The 17,089-nt window shown below is 32.0% G+C and overlaps 1 protein-coding gene across 16 annotated transcripts; it reads left to right on the top strand.

The window, feature by feature from the left end:
• The first annotated feature begins 260 nt into the window (after nt 1-260).
• wupA (troponin wings up A) lies at nt 261-16,610 on the top strand. 16 transcript variants are annotated; one of them, XM_088270073.1, is made up of 9 exons: nt 261-319; nt 2,474-2,513; nt 5,949-5,966; nt 6,265-6,393; nt 7,621-7,744; nt 9,650-9,750; nt 13,057-13,100; nt 13,258-13,399; nt 16,256-16,610. In XM_088270073.1, exons 2-9 carry the CDS (start codon nt 2,499-2,501, stop codon nt 16,325-16,327), a joined length of 645 nt encoding a protein of 214 aa, XP_088126199.1. In that variant the 5' UTR covers nt 261-319; nt 2,474-2,498; the 3' UTR covers nt 16,328-16,610. The 16 variants fall into 16 exon arrangements, with proteins under 16 accessions (XP_088126199.1, XP_088126200.1, XP_088126198.1 ...); XM_088270074.1 differs by lacking the exon at nt 9,650-9,750 and adding an exon at nt 9,231-9,331; XM_088270072.1 differs by lacking the exon at nt 9,650-9,750 and adding an exon at nt 8,682-8,782.
• Nucleotides 16,611-17,089: the final 479 nt, after the last annotated feature.

Here is a 17,089-nt window from a genome sequence, read left to right as displayed (position 1 = left end):
CGCATTTCGAAATGTATCGGTCGAATACCGCGATACGGTATCTCGTTTGAGCCTTATCCGCGTTTTGATCTTAACACCTAAATCTGGTTGGAGAAGCGATATTTGGACCATGTGAAATCAAGAAACGTTCAAGTTACAAAATTCTCGATTCACACATATCGCATGGGACCGACATAACAGCCAGTTTCGTGTTTTATTTCTGGTACGACCCGCCAAAAGCGCCTGGGGTTACCTCGCGCCGGCAGTCCGCTCTTCGCATCAGTCCGGGCAGTGCTTTCCCAGGGCTCGCTCTAGAGCAGTGTTTAGTTTTACTTCCTAGGTGAGTGCACAAGTTCACACGTTCCATATAACCTTAAGGGCTCGTCTAACTGACTCTCTATCGCTACCCGACAGGTGAAAGGGCTCCTGCCTCATGCTGCACCCCTGATACCATTTGCTTAACTATATCTCGTTTTGTGCTAAGGTTTTTTATTCATTCAAAAATTTCTCTGCCATAAGTGATCTCTGAAGTGAACAGTTTTTCGCGATTGTGTATATCAATCAATCTACTGAGTAACGTAACTACGTAATTAGTACATTGTAGATCTGTCCAACGGATGTTATCAGCATAGTGTAATTAATAATTCAGAAAATGGTGTTCCGCTATATTTGGAATCACGCTTTAGTTGTCATGAAGAATTCTATTTTAAAATATTTATTCTTATTTTTATACCATAACGTTGCATTACATACTGCAAACCAACAGTGTTTTCAATAGAATATATTAGTATTGTTTAGTTATGTTTAAATTTATTATTAAAAAATCAATTGGAACATACTCAGAAAGCGAGCTAGTGTCCGTATGCCAACGGTTGATAAAAATATAACTCTTCATCATCGTCTCATCAATAACTTGTCTCTTTTCCAAGATTTCGAACTACGCTGTAGGAGTTATAATGAAATAAAAATAATGATCTTATAGAAAATAGCCACCTTATTGACATCCACGCTTCAAAAAACAGCTAGCATTGGCTGTATGTATAGGCTTAATTTATTGAATATATAATTCATTGAAAGAATATCACGAATAAACAACGATTTTAGTAACATATATAAATTTATATTATTAAAATTAGAATCGTAATTCGCCCACTACTTGTATTGTATGTCATTTTTTAAATATGTTTCCTTATAAAAAATGAAGTCAGTATTAGGATTATAAAAGTTACTGGGTGTAAGACGATAGTAACGCGTGTAAGTTCCAATGTAACTGAAGACGCCGCGCCGCTACAAGAAGTGTGGGCGATCCTCCGCGGACCAAATTAGGCGTCGGGCGGGCGTCGGTTCGCGCGTCTATTTCAGTAGCCGAGAGCTTCCGACAGCGGGCGAAAACTGCCGAAGCTTTTAATAGCCCTCAAATAATATACGTTCCATCTTCCACAGAGCCAGCGTAAAAATAAACAAATCTGGCAAATTATTTTTATAATTTTGTCAGAAAAGTACGGGTGTATGATTTCATATTTACCTGATATTAGTACATAACTGCTTATTCTCAAAATTTTAGTAAGTTTTGAATGAAAGTTTTTTTTTTAGTTTCAGTCCAAAAAAATTCTTAAGAAACATGTGATCAATAAATATGTGATAGGCGAAGTTACTGACTACCCTTAAAGGATCCTTACAAATTAGTAAAATAGTTTACAAACGAGTACTGGGTTTTCAAACCACAGTACCATGGTCTTGCTCCTATTCTCAGTTTCCTATCCAATATATCTTCTTCATTTCCTTTCCTACGTAGGAGTAATATCTTTCAACACGAACTCACATATTTTAATCTCATCTATGTTTATTTTACTTCAAGATCCAAGTAACTTGAGTAACTTGAGTAACTTGAGCGCAGGACTTATCACCCTGTCTTCATATGATTATCGATCAAGTACTATTACTCCTACCATCACGCCGTTTCCCTGCTGGAGTATGTAGAAAATATTTAATGGCAGACTCTTCTGTCTTGACAAACACTCTTATCTTCCTTTAAATCCATACATAAAATCATACATGCCTTCCGATTACGTAGACTTTTGACACCACCAGATTTTCAGTTCTGATTGATCTGATCGTGCCAAGTCTTTTTTGGCCGTCCTCGTTCTGTTTTCCCATTCGCATTTGCCAAATATACTTTCTTAGTCATTCAATCGTTATCCATTTGTTCCACATGTCCATACCACCTTAATGAACTTTTCTTAATCTTTTCAATTATCCCTTACATTTCTTTCGATCATCATGATGATTCGATGCGGTGCCCTATGATCCATTGGGTATGGATGGGGTGCAGATTGGATGAAAAAAATGTGTACGTGACATGATTCTCGTACTTTGAAAAATCGTAAATCGTCAAAAAATATAATTATCATTTCATCACGCGTAGGTCTATTCAATCATATAATGGTGTAATATTATAAAGCATTTTTAATTATTTTTATTTATTTATTTTCAGGCCACTCTAACAACAAAACATCAAAATGGCTGATGATGATGTAAGGTTAGTAAGTTCAACAATACTAAATTTTTGCGATGAAACTTGTTCAGAAAGATTGTATGTATAATATGTTTGTATGTTGAGTAAAATTGTGGTCGGTTAAAACTTTTTATTTGATTTTCCAATGTACTTTCCAATGTAATTTTCCAATTCATAGAGTTTTCAGAAATGTTATCATGTGGATGCATTTATGCATTTTGGTAAGTAAGTTCCTTCGTTTATATTTTAAAACCTTTTTCGAAATCACAAAACAAGCAATCGCAAAAAAACAACAGAATAAAATAGAAGCAGAAAAAATAAAATAAAATAATTGTGACGCACTGAAAAATCTAAACGAGGGTAATGACGTAAATTTCATTTTATTAGTATTTTTTAAATACAAATCACTGAAAAAGCTGTTTCGCAGCATTGAAACTGAAGCTAAAATATGATTTATTTGACAAATACTTGACAGTTTTTATGTATTACAATATTTATGGTAAAACAATTTTCCATCCCTTTGCTCTATCCCTTAGGTCAGTTTCTTAAGGAGTTTTATATATTAATATTTTATCTTTTTATATTTTCATGTTCCTCCACTTCACTCTCCACGGACATCTGCTGCGACCGTCTCTACGCCAATACTCTACTCCGTGATACTTGGATTTATGTCCTGGTCGTAATCCTTCCTGAATCTTCTTATCATCATGCAGTATAAAATATCCTCCTTAACGCTAAGGTACATATCAATGTTTGTTTGCATGATCACAAACTAATCTAGCATAAGAATAAAATAATTCAATAGAAGCAAACTTCAATTGAGATTTGAAGATATAAACCCATTAAGGTTAATGTGATTCTCACTTATAAATTCAAATACACTAAATATGTTGAGTTTGTCAAATGAGAAATAAGAATATATAAAATGGTTTTTAGTTACGCAGAAATATATGACGAAAATCTTCATTTTTCATCCATTTTTTTGTTTACTTTTCTTCTTCATCTATACACACACATATACACAATAAACACTATACACTGTTTTAGAGGTGTAATGAATTTATGATTCGAAATAAATTATTCGCACCTTTATCCGTCCAAATTATTGCAAAAAATATTAGTTGCAGAATGAACATCAAAAATAAATTTAAAAAAATGTTTGCCTTAATATCTAAAAACATATTTAAATTAATTTTCGTACACACATAATAAATGAAAAGATGCTCGATGAAAATATGTCCTAAAGGATACACTCGAATATTTTTTGTGATAATTGGACATTTACACAAAAAAATATCTTAAAGACATGTGTACATGTTTAAACTACGACTTCCTTAAATTCAGAAGATTACCATTATTTTAATAGGAACGAATTTTTGCCTTTTTACAATATCCATTTAAAAAATAGTTTTCGATGTAAAATTTGGCTGATTCGTGTTAATTTTTGAAAATTATCTAAAAAACATTTCCCATGTGATTTTTTTTATCGAAGATCAAATAACAAAGTCTCAGATTTTTTCTAGATCTCGATTACATTTATTCTATTACCGCAGTATCAGTAAGTAAAGGGAAGAACGTTCCTTACTTTATGTCTACGTGTAACTTGCACATGTGAACTTTAACAAGCCTATATGTCACACTCAATAAAACCAATTTGCCATTTTATGCACCACACTTGAATGTCTCACAAATATATCATATTGCACTATAAAACGAACATTTTCACACATTTTGGCAAGCTGAAATCAAGAAGAACTTTGAATATCAACATGGATTAAGGTTTAAAAGCTTAAATATTCTAATATGCTTTACAATAATTTATAAATCAATATTGAACATGAGAATGAATCCTTTTTAAATCTTGAAATTAATCCCTAATGGAATATTATGGGTATTTTTATTAAAGCTAACGATTGTTGGCTGTATATACGAGTATAATGTTTACCATCCTTCTTATTATTCTATCAAATGTTCAAACATTCGTTTTACGATTTTGATTTTCTATATTTTTCAACATGTGTGTTCAACATACGTGTTCAAAGCGCCATCTTTTGATACGATGATTTTTTTTTTAAATATCATAATATTTATAAATTTCAAAGTTTTTCTTGATTTCTACTATCGTATGTTTAAAACATTAGCTTTTCATATTTTTTAAAACAAAAATTAACTAAATGTACCAAATTCCTTTCTTTATCAAAAGATCACATTCTATTAGTAATTCTTTATCATTTTCGTACCCTTCCTTGATAAGATACACATACACTTCACATATAATTTTATCCTATTTTAAACTCCTTGTTAGTCGTTAAATATTAAATTCTTTCCCTTTATCAATATATTATTACAATGTGACTGATATTATGCCTCAATGTAAAGGAACTAATGAATGTAATGAATGTTGTATTGAAAGCAAAGTCAATAAAACGATAAATGTTATTAAAAACATATTTAACAAATGATTGATTTAAGATGAATTCACTTCAATGTCTCTAAAAAACACGAATGTCGCATATTGTTATAATCACAAAATATTTTTATGTACGTAACTAAACAAAAGTAACTTTGCATGACATTATTTATATAATACGTTCAATTTTGTAAAAGCAGGTAAATCTTTTTTGTTTATTTTATATAAAATAAAAAAATCCTATGAAAACAAAAATTGTAATTGACGTTAAAGTCATGCAAAATTAAGATAAAACACCTGTCGTCTTTATCCGATAGAAAATAGAAGTCTGAGCATCCCAAAGATATACCTAGCATTTGGGTTGTTTAAGTGAGCACTTTACACACTAAAATGTTCACCAATCTGTATGTTTATAAAGTGATCACTTAAGCCAACTAAATGCTAGCTCTAGGTTGCTCAGACTTCCATCTTATTTCGGATAAAAATGATAGATTCTTGATCTCAAGTTGAGACACCTATAGCAGTGTCCGCAAACTTTTTCTATTCATGGTACACCTACCAAATTAATAATTTTCAGAGGTGCATATTTACCATATTATGGTAACATATTTAACATACTATGTTTAACGCGAAATGTGAGCCTACTTAACAGAGCACAGGCAATCAAGATTTAGAGCAATTGTGTTATTTTCACAAAGTAGACTTTTTTTCCGCGGCACACCAACTAATCACCACGGTACACCAGTGTGCCGCGGCACACACTTTGCGGAACAATGACCTAAAGTATTGATATATCATCCGTTGGATTAAATATCCAGTATCTAATAGAACACATAATAATAAAATAATAAAAACAAATTATCTACTTTCATGGTAGAAATAAGCACACTAAATATTTAAATTAATATTTATTTATACAACATCAACGTCATAATAACTTAAGATACTTTAAATTTAAACATCTCTATTTAAAAAAAAAAGAATATTTTTTTTTTTTAGATAATTTATGCTTTTTTCTAATTTATTTGTTTTTCTCTTTTTCAGAAAAAGCGTCTCGAGGAGGCTAGTATGACATCCAAAAATCAGGATTTTAATTTTTTATTATTTTATTTTCGATTAAAAAAAGTAGTTTTAAAATAAAAAAAATGTAAAAACAAGAATATTTTTTTGCATTTCGATCAAATACAGTATAATATATATTTAAAAAAAACATGAGATTGCATTTTCGAAAAGGCCGAAAAACCCATTTACGTTTTCAGTTCATGAGTTTTTCTTCCAACAAAACGCGATGAAGTGATTTTAGGCCTTTTTGAAAATTGATAGTTGAACACTTTGTTGAATATTGTTGGTTTTGCTTTAGGCGAAGAAGGCCAAGCAGGCCGAGATCGACCGCAAGCGCGCTGAGGTGCGCAAGCGCATGGAGGAGGCCTCCAAAGCCAAGAAGGCCAAGAAGGGTTTCATGACACCGGAGAGGAAGAAGAAGCTGAGGGTAAGTTCTTTACGCTAATGACCTCAGACACCATTTCACTATTTAACACTAATATAATACAAAACGTAAACTATAGGTTAGGGACACTTTGATCAAATAAACCTTCCGATCATTTAATTTATATTCTCAAAATCTAAATTTACACACTCTTCGGTAGACAACTGCACTGAAATATCTCATTTTCAAATAAAAAATAAGTCAGATATCTCAAAAATCTATCAGATAAAATAAAATATTATTTAAGGATTAAAATATTATTAATACCATATATTGTAATATTGATTTTCTTAATTGATCAAAAATTTTAAATGAAAATTTTGAAAAAGGTTTCATGAATTTGTTTCTAATTTTCTTGTAAAATGTGTCATACAGCGACAGTTTAATTGTATTGATACTAATATCTTTCGATCAATCAATAACAGTTTATTATGAATTGGCGAAGCTTATAGTTTTGATTGTTTGGATTTATAGACAGATAGTGCTTTCAGAACAAAATTTAACTTTAACGCTAAAAAAGAAAGTTCTAATTTTATCTCAATAGAGAAAATGTAAAATGATGAACACTTCAAAATAATTTAGTCTACTTCCAATCAGAAATACACTGGTATGACGACGCAGCTTTCGTGCTGCATTTTACAATAATACTAATATTGATAAACCTGTACATTATTCTATAGTTCTCAAAAACGAAAGTTGAAAATCTCAAAAGAGGAAATGTAAAATAATAACAAACACTTCAATAAAATTATTGTAACATTTTGAGTTTGTCCAAATACTTGTTCACAAAATCTGGATTATCTCCAATTACAGGAGTTATTTTCATATTATATTATTTCTCACCAATAGATGTCTCTAGTCAAGTTCTACTGATTCAAAAACAAGGTTTCTAAATTGGTTTATATATATATAACTTCCAAGAATTTGAGTAGTGTGGTTGTCAATAATGGGTAGAATTGCTGAATGTTACACGTGTGTAAAGTAATCACTTAAACCAGCCTATGACGGTCGTCAGCCCCGTAAATGCCCAGACTTCCATATTATTCTTCATCTTTGATAAGTTAAATTATTGTAATGAATAATTTAGTCTACTTGCAATCAGAAATGCACTCGTACAACGACGAGGCGTTCGAGTTGCATTATGTAATAACAAATCATTTTATAGTTCTCACCATAATTGTCGAATGGTTTAAGTCACATGGATTAGAGTTTTGTTTGTGGTCCCAACAGTTGCTGCTGCGTAAAAAGGCCGCTGAGGAATTGAAGAAAGAACAGGAACGCAAAGCCGCGGAAAGGAGGCGCATCATTGAAGAGCGCTGCGGCAAAGCCAAGAACATCGATGACTCCAGCGAAGGTAATGCGTCTTGTCAATGTAAACCCCGCTCTTTTACAGGATGTGGTCTGAAAGGTTTTAACATTTTAAATTTCAATATTTACTTTTAAAAAACTAGATCTACTTGATGATTTAAAAAATATCGTTAAATGCATTTCAGTTTGGAAAAATCATATTATGATTATAAGAACGGATGAACCCAGCAAATAAAAGTTAAAACTAAAGAAATCATAAGAAGCACTGATTAATTAATATTTTTGATTTAAAAGAAAAAAAACTTTTAAAGTAGATGATTACTTTCATTTTTATTTTATTTTTTAAATATCTGAATTTGACAAAATCCTATGTTAATTTACACCGTTTATCTTCAATCCCGTATACATATAACACACATCAATAGGCACACACAATTTGAAATGTTTGCAAATATTTCCAACTCCCAAAGGAATTTCATACACTTCCTGTTCTTATAATATTATCTCACAATTTGGCTGCAAATGTTATAGACGCCATTAAGCAAGTCCTGAAGATGTACCACGAGCGCATCGCTACTCTGGAGGACGAGAAATTCGATTCGGAATACATTGTTAAACGGAAAGACCTTGAGGTAGTAACTGAGTCTGTGGTCAAACAAACACTTGCACACATTCACTCACAAACATGATTAATCATAACAGTCGTTTGTACTCTGTAAACTGTGAAGTCGCTATGTGAGGTGTTGTCTTGTATGTCTGTGGTCAGCCCCGGCTGCTTGAGCTGGTCGAGGGTTGTCGATGTCTTACTGTTTCCGAAAGCTTTCTGAGCTCTACTCTATCTCTTCTCTCTCTGTCTGTAACTGTACTGCACTGTACTGCACTGTACCGTACTGTCGGACCTTGGAATGTAGTAACATATAGTAACGAGCAGGAGGCCGAGCATGTAAGCAACTAAAAGCACAAGTGACTGCTTGGTATTGTAGCGAACCTGAAGAGTGTGATAACCGGGTACCACACGCGGATTGGCCTCCTTGAAGAAGAGAAGTACGACCGGGAGTACGAGGTGGCACGCAAGGAAATGGAGGTTCGGAATCCTTCTGGTGTTAGCTTCTTGCGCTAAGTGACTTCCATTGCCCGCTACCCACTTGTTTGTTATAAATAAGATCGCAGGTTGTGTATAGCCTCTGAGTTGACTTATTTCTAGCACTTAGTTAGTTGGGCAGCAAACATTCCCTTATCATTCGCTATGTGATAATCCTGGTACGTAACAGCCCATCCGTTAGCAGATATTAATCTATCAATAACATAGGATTTTCGATAAAATATAAGAAGAAGTCGTTAACAACACTGGAGTTACCTGTAATATCGCTGTCAGCGACTCGTCGTCATACAGCTTCTTCTTTACTTTTGTTTGCCCGATTCTTTCTTCCGTCTTTATTTAACTTTAGCTTCCGCTTTCGCTTATCCTTCACGCCCGGGTCATTGTCTCCTGCGAGCTACGTGCTCTACTGAACTGTGATTATTTTGTTTAGCCGAGCTGCAGACCATATGCGCAATGTTCTGGCATAGAATATACAACCTCGAAGGTGATAAGTGGGATCTAGAGAGGGGCATCAAGCTAAAAATGTTAGAGGTAAACCTCTGGGATGTAACATCGTGAGAATGTTCCGCATTGCACCCACACACCACATGACAACGACAAATTCAGTTTGTAAGAGACTAGACGCAGCGAGGATCTCCTCCTGTCTAGAGCAGTCCAGGCAGTCCCTTCCACATTCCAAGCTCCGGTACTCCTTTCGTTCACCGATCACGTAGCCCAACGCTACTTCCAGCTCTCACTGTCGTCACAATCGCGATTCATTCTGTAACACTAGTCATCTTACTCAACATCTCTCGCAGTAATATCCTCTCGCAGTAAGATTCTAACTCAATCAATGTTTCCATTCCGTAGAAGATCTCAGGGAAATGGTAGAGGAGTATTTTGACCGCATGTATGTTTGTGAAGGCCAGAAGTGGGATTTGGAACATGAAGTCAGGAAAAGGGACTGGGAGGTATTTACCTGTATCCTACTACATAGTGAATATGTTGTGAATATAGATTCAGATCACGAACTGAAACGTGTGAACAGTCGTGTTTTCCGTGTTCATAACGCTTGCACTTGTCAAAACATTGTAAATAATGTATTTCTTGATCAGTCCCTGGATATAAAGCACCGGAGTTACGAGTACATGGCAAGCAACAGACTACATGTGAGTCGTCTCGTTGTACCGCCAACTCTTCACACTCACATACGCATTCAACAAATATTGTTTGGTCCAAATTGTATGCCGCCAGGGCTGAGCAAGGTTCCTTAGTCGTAGATCGTAGAGCCAATGTACATAAGTATGCAAACCTAGTGAAATAACTTCGCTTGTGAAACGTGGCGGTGGTGCAAAATCGATTCTGCGCGTTGGTGAAGGAGAACCGCGGCCGATGCTGTATCGAGTAGTGAGCTTGGTGGAATCCATTAACCAACCACTAATGCGGACCCAACTCCCGACCTGCTCCTGTCTTCCGCCTCTCCTGTCCCCAGCGCATGCTGCCAGTGCCCCACACGTACGCTTCTCTCATTGCTTCTAACGTATCACCGGATGTCTGTTGACTTTACTTAACCACGAGTTGCGATATTCGAGCAAATGTAATATCAACCAATAGTGATAACATCAAACTATAATAGCTGTTTATGGAGACATGTGCGTATGCAGAATGTTATTACATTAATCATTCAACTGAGGGATTCATCTCTTTTTGTGTCCGATAAGCGGTATTGAAAGAAACGAAGTTAATTCAGCATGCGATATTCTGCATGACTATTTCTTCTCACTCTAATATGTCCATTTCACAAATGATCCTTTGTAGTGTTACCCTTGTTATGTTTGTTCCACATTAAAGTATGGCACTTGGCACTGGAAATTTACAATTACATTTTTGTGTGGCTGCTATCTCAAAGAAATTAATATGCAATGAAATATTTAGCGCTGGACTGTCGCGGTGGATGGCTTACTTGACGGTAGGGTGTTTGTTGCTATCGTATGTGTCGTGGGAAGCCGGCTCCGTACGCTTCGCTCCGCGCACTGCGCGCCACTCGCGCCCCGCGCCCGCGCCCGCGCCCCGCGCACTGCACCGCGCTGCACGCCGCCCGCGCCGTGAGAGCTTCTTGTTCCAAATCTCCATCTTGCTAATCGGCACGTGTCACAGAGCGTCATTCCACTGGTCAGTACCGGTACCGGAATCAGTAATCAGAGCGACGGACCACGCAATCGAAGTGCCATGCTGCGGATATACAACCCTTATGTTCCACAATGGCCCCTCCTCCGTAGCTATGTTAGCGTACTCGTGTATTACTTACATCATACCCATAAAGGTCGAGAATCCCTTCCATCTCACACATTGTAGACAGAATTGAAGCACATTACTGGAATAGAGAATCGATTTTGCACCTTCTCACCTCCGCACACTTCCACCGGTTGCCTCGGTATCTTGATACGACAGAAAGATCAAACTGTGTTTGTGTGTCGTGTGATGTGGGAAATCTCTTTAGCCATGGCGAATTTTTGTTTTCATTTTTTAATACATTTCAGCTTGTTTCGAAAACATCACTAGTTTGCATGAGGAGGATTTACCGTAAACGTACTGAACTTTCATCCGATTTATGCAAATTGTCGATAGTCACGACTCGTTATTGAAGTTCTCAGTAGGTATTTTTGAAACAAAGTGAAGTGTACATTGAGCATTGGTGAATAGTTTGCTACAGTTTCTCTAGCCTGAAGTTTGGAAGGCACCCAGAGCTGCTCGCGACCAGCTGCCTGTGGCTGTATTGGGTATTGGTGTATGAATGGTGTTCACAACTCATCCCCCCCACTCCCCCTCCACCAACAAACCTGTCGATTGTCTCTGAAGATCTTATTCACTATGGTGACTTTATTGACCAAATCAATAAACTGTATACGGTGCAATGAGGCTTGTTACAACAATGTTATCTACTTTTTCTAACAAAATTTTAATTTTCAATGAAAATTGTACAGGGAATATGATTTAACACTTCCAGGCCGAGGCTAGCAAATGCTGCCTCGCAGGCCGAATTACTCTTGTGATTAACACCTTTTTCGAACTATCATTAATTCATCGTTGTAATTAACAACGTTAAATTAAATGTGCATTCAGTTTTTTTTTACATAATTTTATCCAAAATATTAAAATTTTACACTACGAAATTTACATACATATATGAGGTTGATAACAATTCATAATCGAAAGAGACAAGAAATAATTGATTTCATCTAACCTACATTGTAAAACATTGGATAATTCTTATTGAACATAGAAAATGTTTTGATTTACAAATTGCTTTAAAAAAGGATCAATTTGAATCGTTCAATGTTGACCATTCCTAACAACGTCGGAGCTGTACATATTGAGCCTAATCTAACAACACCCTAGTTTCATAATAATATCGAGGACTATGAGGTTTCTACATAGAAAGTTACTCATATACCGAAATAAACGCATTCGACTAGTTCTCTCTAGAGATGTTGACATACATATGTACATGATGTCGACGAATACGACAGACACAAGTTAATATGAACGATGTTATTATCCGTTATCTTCTCTTCCAAACAAGGAGCAATGATTCAAGACGCAAATAACATCGCCTAATTTTCACAATTCTCATTTTATTAATCTGTAGGATTTACAATTTGTTGTTCACGTTCTATTTATTTGGATAATGTGTTTGTAATACAAATTAACATAAATGTTTTCTCACCAAATCGAACTTATTGTTTATTGAAAAACATTAATATAAATTAATAAATAATAATGATGTCCTACAGATGAAGTATTTAGACAAAGAGTGTCGTGTTTTAATGTTATTTGTTTGTGAATTTATTGTTATTAACTATATGTTGATTTAGATACTAACTTTATGTAAATACACATCTCACAATTTATTTTTAAGTATTTTTATTTTTTATTGCACGACATTATGTAAATATTCGTGTGATTATTTTTATGAAGTAGTTAAGAATCACTTGTCTTTAATGTTGAAAGTAGAAACTATTACAAATCTTGTTTTTAACAGTTTGTTGTAAAATTCCCGAATAATTCACAAATAAGTTGATATTTGTTTATTTGTCTATCCTTGTATGCCAAAGTGGCGACTTAAAATAGTTTTGTTTGTTTTTTTATATTAGATACAGTAAAATTAATAACTTTGTTATATTTGTAAATGTATACTCCGTTGTGTTGTCCGATTTTGCACGTTTTTGTAAAATACCAATGAAAGTTCCTTTCTAATACATGTTATATTTACGCAGATCGCAGACCTTAACTCTCAAGTCAATGACCTCAGAGGAAAGTTGTAAGTACTAAATTTTTATTATTTTAAATTATATTCAATAAATTGAGACAATATTTAATAAATAAACTAGTGAACAATTTGCACTACCGACTAGACTTTATAAAAAATGGAATCAATTCCTGGTTTTACAAAATTTCATAATTATGTCTATTTTCAGCGTTAAGCCTACTCTGAAGAAGGTATCCAAATATGAAAACAAATTCGCCAAGCTCCAAAAGAAGGCAGCTGAATTCAACTTCCGTAATCAACTCAAGGTCGTCAAGAAGAAGGAATTCACCCTTGAAGAAGAAGATAAGGAGGTACAGAAATACTCACCCTTATCAGTTATGTTTAAAAAATATATAATACTTGTGATAATTCAAATCAACGAAATTTTTATGATGCAGAAGGATGTTTCACTTATTTGATTTTTTTATCCAGTAAAAATATAATGTTTTTTAATTGACTGAAAGAAACGATAGCTGAATTAGGTCAAAAGTATTAACAGTAGTATAAAATGTTAATAACATATTTTTGTATTTTTCCTTGCACGAATATTCAGGGGAGCTCCAGCGCTAAGGTAAACATTTAATGGAAAAACCCGAATACAAAATGTAAATGTTTTATAACGCCTTTGTAGCTGAAATGCGATTTTACAAAAAACTTAACATAGTAAAGGAGTCATCTGGCGCACTGATGATCGTGATCATGCATATACAAATTAATATTAGAGTACTTCAAACTTGATGGAGAAATTGTTATTCATGGGACTGTGTAAATATTCTTTATACTTGAGAAAATGCAATGTAAATAAGACACCATTTACATTTTCGTGAACTTCTTTAGTTAATGGTTGCATGGAGAAAGGCGGAGTATTATCATGATTTTTGCCCCCAATTATCATAGTAAATACCTACAAACATTTTACACCAGTTTGAAATTAGTTTTCATAAATAAATGGTCCATTTTAACATTAACAACATTTTAAAATATAAATCACATGCAAAAATTGACGAGATTAAAATATCAAGATTGAACAAATGCCCGAATATTAAGAACCACTCAAAGTACAAACATTTAAAATAATATTTTTGGATCCGACGATAAAAACGAATTGAACCAACTTTTTAACATATAATATTATTTTAAATCGAAACCAAAGCTTAAATATTATTTCCGTATAATCACATCATAAATTTTGATGAGCTTCTATTATTTCCGTTTAGATAAATTATTCCCCAGAATCTCATGGATTTCGCACCGCTGTTTTTTTTACTTTATTATTTTACGATCACGGAAGGATCAAGGAATTGCGTTTTAACGTAAACCAGAAAAGGTTTTATCTTATTTCCAAGATAGAACCGAAATGCGAGTGTCAGTATTCTTTGTGTAAATAAAACTGGAATTCGGTAACTGAATAATAAGAATTATGCCACATGGCGTAAATATACGTGAAAGTAAAAAACATTGTTTTTAGTTAGGATTAGATCTTGTAAATACGTAATCTAGTAGTGAATATGTATATATATAAATAAATATATTTATATATATATATATATATATATATATATATATATATATATATATATATATATATATATATATATATATTATATATATATATATATATATATATATATATATATATATATATATATATTTATATATATATATATATATATATATAAATATATATATATATATATATATATATATATATATATATATATATATATATATATATATAAATATATATATATATATATATATATATATATATATATATATATATATATATATATATATATATATATATATATATATAATATATATATATATATATATATATATATATATATATATATATATATATATATATATATATTTATATATATATATATATATAAATATATATATATATATATATATATATATATATATATATATATATATATATATATATATATATATATATATATATTTATATATATATATATATATATATATATATATATATATATATATATATATATATATATATATATATATTTATATATATATATATATATATATATATATATATATATATATATATATATATATATATATATATATATATATATATATACATATTTATATATATATATATATATATATATATATATATATATATATATATATATATATATATATATAAATAGTCGTTTATAATAATGAAAATAGAATTACGGATTTATTTGGCTACATTTTTCCTCTCCCCGTTTTTATTATATAAGTTTAATTTTTATTCTGCACTGTAAAATGAAAGCACATTTTCTATTGTAAATATATAATTTGTATCATATAAACTTCCCTTATGGCTTTACATCGAATTGCATTCCTCTCATCAAGAAGCCAACAAGAGACCATTCATTTTCCTTAGTCCGAATGATCCGGTTGCAATAACTTGACATGCATAGATAAACGCTGTAGTTGAACAATAACATGTATTGGCTTATCGAGGTCATTTAATTTCAAGAAGTTTAAAGAAATGACCATAGAATAGAGAATAGTTCTTAACGGAAATAGGGTGGTGATTATTTTAGACTAACATATTTTTTGCATTGAAACAACAAGGTAAACATTTTACATTATTTCATCAGCACATTTGGTTACACATAAAATATCAAAACATTAATGAATTGTTTAAAATTTAATGATACTCAAACTCTCATCCATTTAAGTGGTGTTAGTAAAAATGGGTAAACTTCACTTCTTTGGTATGATAACTTCAGTCGAACTAATACATAGTAATATATGGAACCATACTTACATTGCTTTTTACGCTATTGTATCACTCCATTTGTTAATTTTTTATATGACTTTTTTAAAGCATCTCATAAAATGGTTTTCTAAACATACGTAGGATGAAAAATCTTATAACCTCTATAGATGGCATTAACTTATTACCCAGGTTATCTGAATTTTAAGACTTGTCTGTTCAAGGAAAAAATAATGAGATGCTTTGAAATGATCGTACATTTTTTTTCAAATGCTGATAAAACTTTAGCGTAGTAAGCATCCGTTATATAAAATAAATCTCACACTCAAAATTCACCATTGTCATAACTAATACGCCCTAATAGGTGGAACAAAAACTGTCTGTTTTGCTAATTTGTGCTTGCTTTATTTTTCAGAAAAAACCCGACTGGTCTAAGGGCAAACCCGGAGATGCACAGAAGGTAAAGGAGGAGGAAGTTGAGGCATGAACATGATTGCTGAAACCAACCCCTTCAATCCTTCCTGAAACACATTCCACCCACGTGTTTCACATTTATTATTTATAAATTACCATACAAACTATTACATTTCATAACACTGTTATATAAAATTGTAACAACACTTCATTTTACCGAATGGTAATTATTGAATCTACATTATTAAGTCATCTTTTTACTATATATAATTTAAACAATGTGTTATTTTATATATTTTGATTTCCATATGTATTAATATTGTGTAACTGTTTATATAAAAGTATTTGTTAATTTATTTACCTCTTTTTATTTATTATACAGATATCTATATTGTATTTAGTATTTCACTACAAAACACAGAACATATATATTTTTTAAAGACGAACACTACATTGAAATAGATTTTTACCAACATACAATAAACAAACATTGGATTTTGTATACCGAATTTTATTTCTCACATATCCAAAAATAACTTTACGACAGACAAGAATACATGAAAACTAACACAGACAATATTAAAATATTAATATTTATAAAAAAAAATATTGTATGTAATATCATAAAAAAGTAAACATCTTTACTCATGATATTCACCCTGACAGAATTAAAAACATCTATGTTTATGAATGTAGCTCCGAATGAATCAGAAATCCAGCATGTAAAATTATGCACTCTGTGATTTTTTGTAATGATCTATTAGTGTTTTCATATACATATATAAACTTTTTTCATGTTCTTGTATCTTATTACGTAAATAAAAACATTTTTTAT

The sequence above is a fragment of the Brachycentrus maculatus genome, unplaced genomic scaffold (genome assembly GCF_059751285.1).
Source record: "Brachycentrus maculatus isolate JH-2025_06_01 unplaced genomic scaffold, ASM5975128v1 h1tg000370l, whole genome shotgun sequence".
In the NCBI taxonomy this organism is placed as follows: domain Eukaryota; kingdom Metazoa; phylum Arthropoda; class Insecta; order Trichoptera; family Brachycentridae; genus Brachycentrus; species Brachycentrus maculatus.
This window is presented reverse-complemented; position numbering and strand designations above follow the sequence as displayed.